The sequence below is a fragment of the Protomyctophum bolini genome, assembly GCF_963924005.1.
Source record: "Protomyctophum bolini genome assembly, chromosome: 19".
In the NCBI taxonomy this organism is placed as follows: Eukaryota; Metazoa; Chordata; class Actinopteri; order Myctophiformes; family Myctophidae; genus Protomyctophum; species Protomyctophum bolini.
The window spans coordinates 38,264,475-38,280,263 of record NC_137880.1 but is presented as its reverse complement, the minus strand read 5'-3'; the positions used below and the strand labels follow the sequence as shown (position 1 = coordinate 38,280,263).

Here is a 15,789-nt window from a genome sequence, read left to right as displayed (position 1 = left end):
GTTCTAGTTTTAAAGATGTTTTTAGTTCAGCTGTAATGCTACAGAACAGTTCTAGTTTTAAAGATGTTTTTAGTTCAGCTGTAATGCTACAGAACAGTTCTAGTTTTAAAGATGTTTTTAGTTCAGCTGTAATGCTACAGAACAGTTCTAGTTTTAAAGATGTTTTTAGTTCAGCTGTAATGCTACAGAACAGTTCTAGTTTTAAAGATGTTTTTAGTTCAGCTGTAATGCTACAGAACAGTTCTAGTTTTAAAGATGTTTTTAGTTCAGCTGTAATGCTACAGAACAGTTCTAGTTTTAAAGATGTTTTTAGTTCAGCTGTAATGCTACAGAACAGTTCTAGTTTTAAAGATGTTTTTAGTTCAGCTGTAATGCTACAGAACAGTTCTAGTTTTAAAGATGTTTTTAGTTCAGCTGTAATGCTACAGAACAGTTCTAGTTTTAAAGATGTTTTTAGTTCAGCTGTAATGCTACAGAACAGTTCTAGTTTTAAATATGTTTTTAGTTCAGCTGTAATGCTACAGAACAGTTCTAGTTTTAAAGATGTTTTTAGTTCAGCTGTAATGCTACAGAACAGTTCTAGTTTTAAAGATGTTTTTAGTTCAGCTGTAATGCTACAGAACAGTTCTAGTTTTAAAGATGTTTTTAGTTCAGCTGTAATGCTACAGAACAGTTCTAGTTTTAAAGATGTTTTTAGTTCAGCTGTAATGCTACAGAACAGTTCTAGTTTTAAAGATGTTTTTAGTTCAGCTGTAATGCTACAGAACAGTTCTAGTTTTAAAGATGTTTTTAGTTCAGCTGTAATGCTACAGAACAGTTCTAGTTTTAAAGATGTTTTTAGTTCAGCTGTAATGCTACAGAACAGTTCTAGTTTTAAAGATGTTTTTAGTTCAGCTGTAATGCTACAGAACAGTTCTAGTTTTAAAGATGTTTTTAGTTCAGCTGTAATGCTACAGAACAGTTCTAGTTTTAAAGATGTTTTTAGTTCAGCTGTAATGCTACAGAACAGTTCTAGTTTTAAAGATGTTTTTAGTTCAGCTGTAATGCTACAGAACAGTGCACAATTTACATCTCATTGATTGCATTCCTTTTGTAAGGATGCAAAAAAAACAAAAAACATCATTACTTTGCAAACTAAGAATGAAAATCAGATCAACAATAAGATGACTACTCTGCAGTATTCTCCCTGGTTTATATTAACCGATTACATGCCGCCACCAGATGGCTCCACTGAGAGCAGTTGCATGAAAATGCTCCTCTTTACAGCCTCTTTTTAAGCTAAATGTGGCCTTTCATCTGGACTAGCGCTGGCCTCCACGCTATGGCTGCTTCGACATGTATCGCATCGTGATCGAGACGAGGACCGCAGCGCGAAGCTGTGTTCAGTGCGAGACATGAGGCAGCCAGCGTGGAGGCTGACCCCAGTCCAGCCCATGGAACCTCTCCATGAAGCTGTGTTCAGTGCGAGACATGAGGCAGACAGCGTGGAGGCTGACCCCAGTCCAGCCCATGGAACCTCTCCATGAAGCTGTGTTCAGTGCGAGACATGAGGCAGCCAGCGTGGAGGCTGACGCCAGTCCAGTCCAGCCCATGGAACCTCTCCCTGAAGCTGTGTTCAGTGCGAGACATGAGGCAGACAGCGTGGAGGCTGACCCCAGTCCAGCCCATGGAACCTCTCCATGAAGCTGTGTTCAGTGCGAGACATGAGGCAGACAGCGTGGAGGCTGACCCCAGTCCAGCCCATGGAACCTCTCCATGAAGCTGTGTTCAGTGCGAGACATGAGGCAGCCAGCGTGGAGGCTGACCCCAGTCCAGTCCAGCCCATGGAACCTCTCCCTGAAGCTGTGTTCAGTGCGAGACATGAGGCAGCCAGCGTGGAGGCTGACCCCAGTCCAGCCCATGGAACCTCTCCCTGAAGCTGTGTTCAGTGCGAGACATGAGGCAGACAGCGTAGCGTGGAGGCTGACCCCAGTCCAGTCCAGCCCATGGAACCTCTCCCTGAAGCTGTGTTCAGTGCGAGACATGAGGCAGACAGCGTGGAGGCTGACCCCAGTCCAGCCCATGGAACCTCTCCCTGAAGCTGTGTTCAGTGCGAGACATGAGGCAGCCAGCGTGGAGGCTGACCCCAGTCCAGCCCATGGAACCTCTCCATGAAGCTGTGTTCAGTGCGAGACATGAGGCAGACAGCGTGGAGGCTGACCCCAGTCCAGCCCATGGAACCTCTCCCTGAAGCTGTGTTCAGTGCGAGACATGAGGCAGCCAGCGTGGAGGCTGACCCCAGTCCAGCCCATGGAACCTCTCCCTGAAGCTGCTACATTAGAGAGCCGGAGTGAGCTCCTTTAGTGGGGCTAATGTTATAGTCCCGAGTCCCGACTCCAACTGTATGATGAAACGTGACTGTGAACAAGCCATGTGAACCATGGCTAGTATAGTTACCAGCTAGCGCCCCTCAAAAACAACTAGAGGCAAAAACAGAAGCTAGTACAGTACAGTACAGTACAGTACAGTACAGTACAGTACAGTACAGTGGAATACAGTCCAGTCCAGTCGAGTCCACTATATATATTGTGATATTGCGGAAATTTGCACTAATTTATCTTCTGTTCTGCAGTCCGTCCGTCTCCCCCCGTCCCCCCCTCCCCCCCCTCCCCCGCCCCTCAAATAATCTCTCAAGAGAAGAATCTGCACCACTTCCCCCCCCCCCCCCTCCCTCCCTGCTCCACTTCTCCCCCCCCTCCCTCCCTGCACCACTTCCTTAAACATGTAGGAGGAGGTGGTGCCTCCAGACGCAAAAACTAATGCATAACAGAAACGTATTTTATTTTTACAATTTACAATTTAGGCATTTAGCAGACACTCTTAATCCAGAGCGATTTACATTAAGCAAGAACAAAAAGGCATGGGAATACATCACATAAAAAGCATTTATCATGAAACATGCGTAAGCTAAGAAAGTAACAGTGGAATATCTATATAATGAAACTATACATATATACTATACTATGCTATACATATGTACTATGACGTGCTATGACTTGACTACATACAATGCAATTATAGTGCTGTCTACATAACATGCTATAAGTCTGTATCAAATGCTATCTAAGTCTACAGAAATGCTATCTAAGGGGGTGGGGTAAGTGCTATGGGCCATGATGGATTTTACTGAAGGAGTTCTTCTTCCATCCATCCAGGTTCCGAAAATGTGTTTCTGGTAGCGGTCCATGAGCTGGGCCACAGCCTGGGTTTGGGTCACTCTGACAACACATCGTCCATCATGCACAAAGACTACAAATGGAGGGAGACTGATGACTTCCTGCTGCCAGCAGACGACCGCCAGGGGATTCAAGACATCTACGGATGTGAGTGGAAATGTTTAAACAACAACTTGATATATAATAATACTTCACTGCAGTTGAATCCAGACCAACATGGATTGTAGCTTTGTAGCTGCAGGTGCATCCAGACCAACATGGATTGTAGCTGCTGCTAAAAGCTAAGGTGGTAGTGGGTGTATCTTTTGGGGCGTATATAAAGCTATGAAGGTAGTGGGGTGTATCTTTTGGGGCGTATATAAAGCTATGAAGGTAGTGGGGTGTATCTTTTGGGGCGTTTATAAAGCTATGAAGGTAGTGGGGTGTATCTTTTGGGGCGTATATAAAGCTATGAAGGTAGTGGGGTGTATCTTTTGGGGCGTATATAAAGCTATGAAGGTAGTGGGGTGTATCTTTTGGGGCGTATATAAAGCTATGAAGGTAGTGGGTGTATCTTTTGGGGCGTATATAAGGCTATGAAAGTAGTGGGGTGTATCTTTTGGGGCGTATATAAAGCTATGAAGGTAGTGGGTGTATCTTTTGGGGCGTATATAAGGCTATGAAAGTAGTGGGTGTATCTTTTGGGGCGTATATAAGGCTATGAAGGTAGTGGGGTGTATCTTTTGGGGCGTATATAAGGCTATGAAAGTAGTGGGTGTATCTTTTGGGGCGTATATAAGGCTATGAAGGTAGTGGGGTGTATCTTTTGGGGCCTATATAAAGCTATGAAGGTAGTGGGTGTATCTTTTGGGGCGTATATAAAGCTATGAAGGTAGTGGGTGTATCTTTTGGGGCGTTTATAAAGCTATGAAGGTAGTGGGGTGTATCTTTTGGGGCGTATATAAAGCTATGAAGGTAGTGGGGTGTATCTTTTGGGGCGTATATAAGGCTATGAAAGTAGTGGGTGTATCTTTTGGGGCGTTTATAAAGCTATGAAGGTAGTGGGGTGTATCTTTTGGGGCGTATATAAGGCTATGAAAGTAGTGGGTGTATCTTTTGGGGCGTATATAAAGCTATGAAGGTAGTGGGTGTATCTTTTGGGGCGTATATAAAGCTATGAAAGTAGTGGGTGTATCTTTTGGGGCGTTTATAAAGCTATGAAGGTAGTGGGGTGTATCTTTTGGGGCGTATATAAAGCTATGAAGGTAGTGGGGTGGGGTGTATCTTTTGGGGCGTTTATAAAGCTATGAAGGTAGTGGGGTGTATCTTTTGGGGCGTATATAAGGCTATGAAAGTAGTGGGTGTATCTTTTGGGGCGTATATAAAGCTATGAAGGTAGTGGGGTGTATCTTTTGGGGCGTATATAAAGCTATGAAGGTAGTGGGGTGTATCTTTTGGGGCGTATATAAAGCTATGAAGGTAGTGGGTGTATCTTTTGGGGCGTATATAAAGCTATGAAGGTAGTGGGGTGTATCTTTTGGGGCGTATATAAAGCTATGAAGGTAGTGGGTGTATCTTTTGGGGCGTTTATAAAGCTATGAAGGTAGTGGGGTGTATCTTTTGGGGCGTTTATAAAGCTATGAAGGTAGTGGGGTGTATCTTTTGGGGCGTATATAAAGCTATGAAGGTAGTGGGGTGTATCTTTTGGGGCGTATATAAGGCTATGAAGGTAGTGGGGTGTATCTTTTGGGGCGTATATACGTTGGTCAGACTGTCCGACAACAATGCGTGGCCGTTAAAGCAAACTGTTAATAAATATTTAAATCAATCAATCACCCTGCCATGGCTCCCAAGATACTGTACATACGTGGCCTGTTAAGACAGTCAGGGTTAGGGTAGGGTTTTGGGTGAGGTGTCGGACTAAACACATGCACGCTTATCGTTGTACCTTCATGTCACACAGGTGACCTGAATGATGTCAAGAATTAAATCCATTTCATGTGTTATTGTAGCAAACACTTTGATGATTTTAGGGTTCCATTATTTTATGTAATTCAACAAGAAAAACCTGGGATTGTGGCCAGATTTCCTGGGGTCTAGTATGACTATAGTAAATAATAAATAAAAAATAGCTATAAAAAAACAACATATTTAGCCCCATGTTCGAATGCCCCCGCAAGCAGCAAATTAGTCATCTTTTACTTTCTCTAATAACAACCTAAAACATGAACCTTGGTTGAAAAAAACTAAAGTTGTCCTTTAAGTCTTTTCTGATTTTCCAAACCACACTAATTAGTCCAGCAGATTAAGTCAATATTTCAGAAGAATTGGCATTTGGCATTCTTCTTCTTCTTCTTGCTGCGAGAGTGAAGTCTAGCCAACACCAACTCGGGATTCCTGGATCGCTGCCCTCCACAAATTCCTATCCAACATCAGGTTCTTGAGCTCTGCAGTGTTGTCAGCCAAGCTGTCGCGCCGCAGCACGTCTACATAGGTGGTACGCTTCTTTCCCCTCCTTGCTTTGCCCCGGGTTGGCTCCCATAGGGTCAATTTACTTGCCTCAAGTTCTGGGTGCCTGACGCAGTGCCCTGCCAGCCTCATCCTTCTCTCCCTGACTTTGTTCGTGACGCGTGGTAGGTCCCCATAGAGGTCCACATTTCTGATGCGGTCCGTCCATGTGACACCTAGTGCCATTCGTAGCATTCTTGTGTAGACTCCATCCAGGGCTTTTTCCTGTTGTACTGTGAGGGTCCATGTCTCGGCCCCATACAGCAGTACTGACTCCACAGTAGCTATGAACAGCCGCCTCTTGAGGTCTTCTTCTCCCATGCCTGATTTCCACACTCTCCTCATCCCGTGCAAGGCTTTCCAGGCAAGTGCTCGCCGAACATTCAGATCCTGTTCAGTTGAGGCAGTCCAGGCCCCGAGAAGGTATTTGAAGTCCTCGACTTGCTCGAGCACCGTCCCGTCTGCAGTGGTAATGGTTTTGTCCTCGGTGTTGACTGTCATTACTTTTGTTTTCTTGGCATTGAGCTTGAGGCCGATCTTCATGCACTCCTTTTCTACTGCCAGTAGTAGCTCCGTTCCTTTCTCGACTGCGTCCGATATTAGGGCGATGTCGTCTGCGTAGTCGAGGTCAGTGACCATGATGGGGTGTACTCGCCTTGACTTCCTCGGGACCAGTGTGAACCCCAGCGCCTCCTCTCTGCCATTGATTGCAAGTCTCAGTGCATAGTCCATCACTAAAACGAACAGGAAAGGGGCAAGAGTGTCACCCTGTAGTACACCTGCAAGAATTTCAAATTCCTTGGTGTCACCGTCGCAGGTTTGGACCTTGGCTCGAGTCCGGCTGTAGCTTGACTCGATCATCTGGACAAACTTTTCTGGTACTCCGTAGGCACGTAGAATACGCATGAGTTTCCCGCGGTGGATGGTGTCGAAAGCCTTTTGGAAGTCGATGAATGTGATCACCGCCGACAAGTTGCGCTCCCTTACCCCTTCCAATATCCTCCTCAGTGCCAGTATCTGCCCGACTGTTGTTCGTTCCGGGCGGAAGCCGTTCTGTGAGTTTCTCAGTAGAGGGTCTAAGATTGGTCTAAGACGATTGAGGATCATCCTCAATCATTAATAATGCCTAGGTCCAACTTTACACCTCATCACGTCAAATGAAAGGTTTTTCAGTGCAGAGCTTGAACGTCTGAACAGAGTATAATGATTTTATGACAAATTAAATGGTGCCAATATAAATTCAATTTGGCTTTCTAGTTTTCAAGATGGCATCCATTTTCAACATGCATAACCCCAGGCTGCGGTGTCGCTAAGTAGAGATGTTTTCTAAGTCACTCTTATATCAGTCACAGCTGTGTTTAGTATCACCTTCTGGTCTCTGTTTGCAGATAATTCAGTCACAAACAACCTGACCCTGGATGATGTTTCATTCCTGCCTCTCATACTCCAAGAACGGATGATTAAAGCACCTGTAGCTGCTTACACATTTATTCAAGTTTCATGTAGAACGTAGCATGTTACGATCTGTCAGCTCCACTGCACTGGTGGTGACTCACACTGAAATCGGTCCGTGTAGAAACAAGGTAACAAAACCTAACAATCCTATTGTTACAGATGTCCAGAAGCCCAGCTGCGACGCCCTGACCCTGGCCCAGCTGTTGGATGAGATTTCTGAACTGAAAAAGGACAAGAGCAACATGAAGACAGAGATTTCTGAACTACAAAAGGACAAGAGCAGCATGAATACAGAGATTTCTGAACTACAAAAGGACAAGAGCAGCATGAATACAGAGATTTCTGAACTACAAAAGGACAAGAGCAGCATGAAGACAGAGATTTCTGAACTACAAAAGGACAAGAGCAGCATGAATACAGAGATTTCTGAACTACAAAAGGACAAGAGCAGCATGAAGACAGAGATTTCTGAACTACAAAAGGACAAGAGCAGCATGAATACAGAGATTTTTGAACTACAAAAGGACAAGAGCAGCATGAATACAGAGATTTCTGAACTACAAAAGGACAAGAGCAGCATGAATACAGAGATTTCTGAACTACAAAAGGACAAGAGCAGCATGAATACAGAGATTTATGAACTACAAAAGGACAAGATCAACATGATGCAGGAGAACAGCCGACTGATGCAGGAGCTGAGGGAGAGGACGCCGACACCACCACCAGGTGAGAGATATTGAATATTGTGTATTATTACTATTTCTATTTTATCTTTTATCAGGGATTTAGAGGTAGAAAATCTGACTAAGATCATCACTGCTGGACTATGACAACTATCATAGAACAATAATTTAAAATAAATAATAATAATAATTCACTCGGTGTCGCGTTATGAGCTTGTAGATCTGCTATTTTTCAATAGTATAACATAATGCTTAAAACACCAAAAAGGGTTCCTGTCCTGAATGGGTTAAGTAAGAGTAACAATAACACAATATAAAAAGTTACTAACTCTGTTACAATTCAATTAAAATGCCTGTATTCAAAATGTTACTTGCACCAAAATACCAAAGTAAAAGTAGTCAAACTTTCAAAGCATGTCAAACGTTTCAAAATAAATTAAGATCTACAAGCTCATCATGCTGGCTTGTAGATCTGATATATTCAAATAACATAATTTTAAAATAGGGCTTAATTGTTTAATACAAGTTTTGTATTAAGAGACAGAAGTAGCAAATATACCTTATTGTACTTTGAGTAAACATGTGTTGTAGAAAACACCATTGATGTAATAAAGTCATAATTGTACCCTCCACTACATCTCTGAATACTAATATTATTACAACTATGTGTTAGAATTGATTATCAGTACAGTGAAAATCCATCAGTAAATCTCCTGTTTGATGTTTTTAGTCAAGTCGTGTCCCGGTGGATGGAAGACGTTTGGAGACGGATGTTACTACAGAACTACTGGAGGGAAAACATGGCAGGAAGGTAGAGATTACTGTCTGAGTCAAGGAGCTGATCTGGTGGTCATCAACAGTCCAGCAGAACAGGTTAGTGTGTGTGTGTGTGTGTGTGTGTGTGTGTGTGTGTGTGTGTGTGTGTGTGTGTGTGTGTGTGTGTGTGTGTGTGTGTGTGTGTGTACTTCCACCACATCTCAGAGGCAACATTTTTACTTTTACTCCACTACAATTATTTCTGTTACTTTGTATGTTTTGATTATTATTACAAACATACAATTTAGGCATTTATCAGACACTCTTACGCCAGAGTGATTTACAGTAAGCAAGAACAACACATGGTATTACATCAAAGACATAAAAATAGTCATCATGAATCATATGTAAACTACAAACCTAACGTCTGTCTAACAGTAGAATATATAATGAAACTATGAATCATATGTTAACTACAAACCTAACGTCTGTCTAACAGTACAATATATAATGAAACTATAAACCTAACGTCTGTCTAACAGTAGAATATATAATGAAACTACAAACCTAACGTCTGTCTAACAGTAGAATATATAATGAAACTATGAATCATATGTAAACTACAAACCTAACGTCTGTCTAACAGTAGAACTACAAACCTAACGTCTGTCTAACAGTAGAACTACAAACCTAACGTCTGTCTAACAGTAGAATATATAATGAAACTATGAATCATATGTAAACTACAAACCTAACGTCTGTCTAACAGTAGAACTACAAACCTAACGTCTGTCTAACAGTAGAACTACAAACCTAACGTCTGTCTAACAGTAGAACTACAAACCTAACGTCTGTCTAACAGTAGAATATATAATGAAACTATGCGTATACACTATAGAGTGCTATGTCTACATAAAATGCTATTTAAGTTACATAAGTTGAGCCTTTGCGAGGTCGTCAAGGTTAATGTAATGTTAATGTAGCGCCACCATGAGGCTAATTTGAAAACTGTCAAGTGGCATTTCTTCCAAAGCCTAGTGGGAATATGCATGCACAGTTTCACCACAATCAGACAGAGAGCTAGTCATACATATACACACCATGTAGTCTGGTCCCAGCAAATCAGGCACAATTTGCTATTTTATTTTACAGATTATATATAGTATATGTATGACTATGATGACGTAAGACATATGGTCATGTATGTAATCTGGTCCCAGCAAATCAGGCACAAATTTGCTGTTTTATTTGCATACGCATCAAAAGTGGCGGGTTGGCTGGGACGGTGCATACGGACCGGGCGAAAATATTACTTGCGCGCTCTGCTTGCACAAGTAATATTATAATAATATAATATTATAGTAACTAGACTAAAATGTTAGGAAGGGACTAGTATAGTGGACAAGAGATCCAGTATAAGTCATTATTTGGCAAGGCCTGACAAAATACATTTTCGACTAAATCAACTGTAGATTTAGTCGACTAAAATCTTGTGACATTTAGTCGACTAAAACTAGACTAACACTAAAACATTCCAGGTGACTAAAATGTGACTAAAACTAAATTAAACTATTCAAGAGTTTAAAACTACTGCCAAAAACAACACTGGTATGTAACCCTGAGAGGGTATAAATGGAACCAAATGGACCCGTTAAATTACAATTTACAATATAAATTGGGGGTCCCAGAGATAGAAAAGCTATTAAATGGGGGTCCGTAGACTAATACATGTCAAACTGGGGGTCTGTAGACTAATAGATGTCAAACTGGGTGTCTGTAGACTAATGCATGTCAAACTGGGGGTCCGTAGACTAATGCATGTCAAACTGGGGGTCCGTAGACTAATGCATGTCAAACTGGGGGTCCGTAGACTAATACATGTCAAACTGGGGGTCCGTAGACTAATGCATGTCAAACTGGGGGTCCGTAGACTAATAGATGTCAAACTGGGGGTCTGTAGACTAATACATGTCAAACTGGGGGTCCGTAGACTAATACATGTCAAACTGGGGGTCCGTAGACTAATGCATGTCAAACTGGGGGTCCGTAGACTAATGCATGTCAAACTGGGGGTCCGTAGACCAATACATGTCAAACTGGGGGTCTGTAGACTAATACATGTCAAACTGGGGGTCCGTAGACTAATGCATGTCAAACTGGGGGTCCGTAGACTAATAGATGTCAAACTGGGGGTCTGTAGACTAATACATGTCAAACTGGGGGTCCGTAGACTAATGCATGTCAAACTGGGGGTCTGTAGACTAATACATGTCAAACTGGGGGTCCGTAGACTAATAGATGTCAAACTGGGGGTCCGTAGACTAATCCATGTCAAACTGGGGGTCCGTAGACTAATGCATGTCAAACTGGGGGTCCGTAGACTAATACATGTCAAACTGGGGGTCCGTAGACTAATGCATGTCAAACTGGGGGTCCGTAGACTAATGCATGTCAAACTGGGGGTCCGTAGACTAATACATGTCAAACTGGGGGTCCGTAGACTAATAGATGTCAAACTGGGGGTCCGTAGACTAATGCATGTCAAACTGGGGGTCCGTAGACTAATGCATGTCAAACTGGGGGTCCGTAGACTAATGCATGTCAAACTGGGGGTCCGTAGACTAATAGATGTCAAACTGGGGGTCCGTAGACTAATACATGTCAAACTGGGGGTCCGTAGACTAATACATGTCAAACTGGGGGTCCGTAGACTAATAGATGTCAAACTGGGGGTCCGTAGACTAATGCATGTCAAACTGGGGGTCCGTAGACTAATGCATGTCAAACTGGGGGTCCGTAGACTAATAGATGTCAAACTGGGGGTCCGTAGACTAATACATGTCAAACTGGGGGTCCGTAGACTAACGCATGTCAAACTGGGGGTCCGTAGACAAATGCATGTCAAACTGGGGGTCCGTAGACTAATAGATATCAAACTGGGGGTCTGTAGACTAATACATGTCAAACTGGGGGTCCGTAGACTAATACATGTCAAACTGGGGGTCTGTAGACTAATGCATGTCAAACTGGGGGTCCGTAGACTATTGCATGTCAAACTGGGGGTCCGTAGACTAATACATGTCAAACTGGGGGTCTGTAGACTAATGCATGTCAAACTGGGGGTCCGTAGACTAATAGATGTCAAACTGGGGGTCCGTAGACTAATGCATGTCAAACTGGGGGTCCGTAGACTAATGCAAGTCAAACTGGGGGTCCGTAGACTAATAGATGTCAAACTGGGGGTCCGTAGACTAATGCAAGTCAAACTGGGGGTCCGTAGACTAATGCAAGTCAAACTGGAGGTCCGTAGACTAACGCATGTCAAACTGGGGGTCTGTAGACTAATACATGTCAAACTGGGGGTCCGTAGACTAATGCATGTCAAACTGGGGGTCCGTAGACTAATGCAAGTCAAACTGGGGGTCCGTAGACTAATACATGTCAAACTGGGGGTCCGTAGACTAACGCATGTCAAACTGGGGGTCTGTAGACTAATGCATGTCAAACTGGGGGTCTGTAGACTAATGCATGTCAAACTGGGGGTCCGTAGACTAATACATGTCAAACTGGGGGTCCGTAGACTAACGCATGTCAAACTGGGGGTCCGTAGACTAATACATGTCAAACTGGGGGTCCGTAGACTAATACATGTCAAACTGGGGGTCTGTAGACTAACGCATGTCAAACTGGGGGTCCGTAGACTAATGCATGTCAAACTGGGGGTCCGTAGACTAATTCATGTCAAACTGGGGGTCTGTAGACTAATGCATGTCAAACTGGGGGTCCGTAGACTAATACATGTCAAACTGGGGGTCCGTAGACTAATACATGTCAAACTGGGGGTCCATAGACTAATACATGTCAAACTGGGGGTCTGTAGACTAATGCATGTCAAACTGGGGGTCCGTAGACTAATACATGTCAAACTGGGGGTCCGTAGACTAATTCATGTCAAACTGGGGGTCCGTAGACTAATACATACGGTCTAATTAGTGTCAATTTGGGGGTCCTTGACATTAAACAGTTTGGGAACCAAACTGTCATAGGAGGCTGTGTGTGGGCAGTTCAGAACCCGGTTTATTCACAATGTTTCTGAACTGCCCACAGCCCTCCTATGAGACACAGACCCATCGATGATGTCACTGGTGGGTGGGTTTCTGAACTGCCCACAGCCCTCCTATGAGACACAGACCCATCGATGATGTCACTGGTGGGTGGGTTTCTGAACTGCCCACAGCCCTCCCATGAGACACAAACCCATCGATGATGTCACTGGTGGGTGGGTTTCTGAACTGCCCACAGCCCTCCCATGAGACACAGACATAGAAAAATAATTGTGCTATTTTTAACATGATTATTAGCGAGGTCCAATTATATGAAGATATGTTGAAAAGTGGTGAAGTGGTCCTTTAACCTCAGCCATATATACATGTTGACCATTTGAAAATAGCAGATCTACAAGCTCACAACGCGCCCTGATGCGACGCATAGTGAGAATAGATCTACAAGCTCACAACGTGTCCTGATGCGACGCATTGTGAGAATAGATCTACAAGCTCACAACGCGTCCTGATGCGACGCATAGTGAGAATAGATCTACAAGCTCACAACGCGTCCTGATGCGACGCATAGTGAGAATAGATCTACAAGCCCACAACGCGTCGCTTTTACTTTTACTTTTAGTACTTAAAGGACATTTTGATGCCGATACTTTTGTACTTTTACTTGAGTACATTTTGAATACGGGACTTATACTTCTAACAGAGTACATCTACACTGCAGCATTAGTGTGTGTGTGTGTGTGTGTGTGTGTGTGTGTGTGTGTGTGTGTGTGTGTGTGTGTGTGTGTGTGTGTGACTGTGTGTGTGTGTGTGTGTGACTGTGTGTGTGTGTGTGTGTGTGTGTGTGTGTGTGTGTGTGTGTGTGTGTGTGTGTGTGTGTGTGTGTGTGTGTGTGTGTGTGCGTGTGTCCACATAGTTGCATGTGATCTACTTCCATGATTAAAGTGAAGAAGTGAATGTATTGGATCAAATTAATGATGATTCAATCATGTACAAATTATCAGGAATTCATCCATGGATTGAGGATTTACCTATGGATTGGTCTGAAAAGGAGCGGACACAGATCGTCGTGGACGTGGACGTGGGTGGATGGAACACCACTGACAACAACGTGAGACATTTTACATGTTTTTATATTGTAATTATATCAAAGTCACTGTAAGTAGTTCAATACAGTGTGTTTATTGTGCAGGTACCGGTACTGTATGTGAGTGACTGAGTGGATGTGGGTCAATACAGTGTGTTTATTGTGCAGGTACCGGTACTGTATGTGAGTGACTGAGTGGATGTGGGTCAATACAGTGTGTTTATTGTGCAGGTACCGGTACTGTATGTGAGTGACTGAGTGGATGTGGGTCAATACAGTGTGTTTATTGTGCAGGTACCGGTACTGTATGTGAGTGACTGAGTGGATGTGGGTCAATACAGTGTGTTTATTGTGCAGGTACCGGTACTGTATGTGAGTGACTGAGTGGATGTGGGTCGATACATTGTGTTTATTGTGCAGGTACCGGTACTGTATGTGAGTGACTGAGTGGATGTGGGTCAATACAGTGTGTTTATTGTGCAGGTACCGGTACTGTATGTGAGTGACTGAGTGGATGTGGGTCAATACAGTGTGTTTATTGTGCAGGTACCGGTACTGTATGTGAGTGACTGAGTGGATGTGGGTCGATACATTGTGTTTATTGTGCAGGTACCGGTACTGTATGTGAGTGACTGAGTGGATGTGGGTCGATACATTGTGTTTATTGTGCAGGTACCGGTACTGTATGTGAGTGACTGAGTGGATGTGGGTCGATACATTGTGTTTATTGTGCAGGTACCGGTACTGTATGTGAGTGACTGAGTGGATGTGGGTCAATACAGTGTGTTTATTGTGCAGGTACCGGTACTGTATGTGAGTGACTGAGTGGATGTGGGTCAATACAGTGTGTTTATTGTGCAGGTACCGGTACTGTATGTGAGTGACTGAGTGGATGTGGGTCGATACATTGTGTTTATTGTGCAGGTACCGGTACTGTATGTGAGTGACTGAGTGGATGTGGGTCAATACAGTGTGTTTATTGTGCAGGTACTGGAGTGGTGGATATCCTCGTAACAATGAAGACTGGAACTGTGCAGGCTACTATCACGTTACTGACCCTGGAACATGGTATAATAGACCATGTTCACATCGATGGCCCGCACTCTGTGAAAAATGAGCGTGTTTTCAGTCCATTGATGAAACTGAAGCTCAGCGTTTCGCTGCCAGCGGTGGAAGAAGTACTCACATTTTATACTCGGTAAGTAAAAAAATACCACATTGTAAGAAAATATACTCCAAAAGGTAAAGTCCTGCATGGATTCAAAATGTATTTGAGTAAAAAGTACAAAAAGTATTTGAATGTATACTTAATTACAGAAAGTAAAAAAAAAAAGTACCTGTTTTGCAGATCGAGTGTCCCATTTCTAGTATAAAAATGCATTTGAAAATATAGCAGATCTGCAAGCTCACACATAGCTTGTAGATCTGCTATGTTCAAGCGGCCTAAGAAGGCTCAATGTATAGTGCTGAAGGGGTTAATGCACGTTTTGTAATAATAATCCAAATCTAAAGTAACTAAAGTCTTCAAATACTTGTAGTCGGTGGTGGAAAGTAACAAAGTACATTTACTTCAGTACAATTATGAAGTATTTGTACTTTTTTGTATAGTTTCCCATTTGCAATACTTGTACTTCTACTCCACTACAACTCAGAGCCAAAATGTGTACTTTTACTCAACTACCAGCAGTGGTGGAAAGTAAGTACATGTACTCAAATACTGTACTTAAGTACACAGTTGAGGAATGTTTTGCTTTACTGGAGTATTTACCTTCGTCAGTACTTTTACTTCTACTCCACTACATCTACATCTCTTTACTCCACTGTGATTATTGTAAAACTGTAGTTACATTTTATTGTACAGGAAGTACAAACTGTTCCATAACCACTTTAACACAAAGCACCAACTATGATGCTTTATAGCATGTTATTCATTTAGATTAAACTGTAGTTACATTTTATTGTACAGGAAGCAGAAACTGTTCCATAACCACTTTAACACAAAGCACCAACTATGATGCTTTATAGCATGTTATTGTTTATTGTTT

General features: G+C 42.9%; 1 protein-coding gene across 2 annotated transcripts in view; it reads left to right on the top strand.

The window, feature by feature from the left end:
* Nucleotides 1–15,789, top strand: part of LOC308334025 (uncharacterized protein) — a 47,685-nt gene that overhangs the window by 29,921 nt on the left and 1,975 nt on the right. For both annotated transcript variants that reach the window (XM_080790598.1, XM_080790597.1), the window contains 5 exons: nucleotides 3,195–3,362; nucleotides 7,317–7,883; nucleotides 8,571–8,713; nucleotides 13,662–13,768; nucleotides 14,732–15,789. The exon at nucleotides 14,732–15,789 is cut by the window's right edge and continues 1,975 nt beyond it. In XM_080790598.1, coding sequence (XP_080646724.1) covers nucleotides 3,195–3,362; nucleotides 7,317–7,883; nucleotides 8,571–8,713; nucleotides 13,662–13,768; nucleotides 14,732–14,861 — 1,115 coding nt within the window. In that variant the 3' untranslated portion in view covers nucleotides 14,862–15,789. The remainder of the gene's footprint in view (nucleotides 1–3,194; nucleotides 3,363–7,316; nucleotides 7,884–8,570; nucleotides 8,714–13,661; nucleotides 13,769–14,731) is intronic.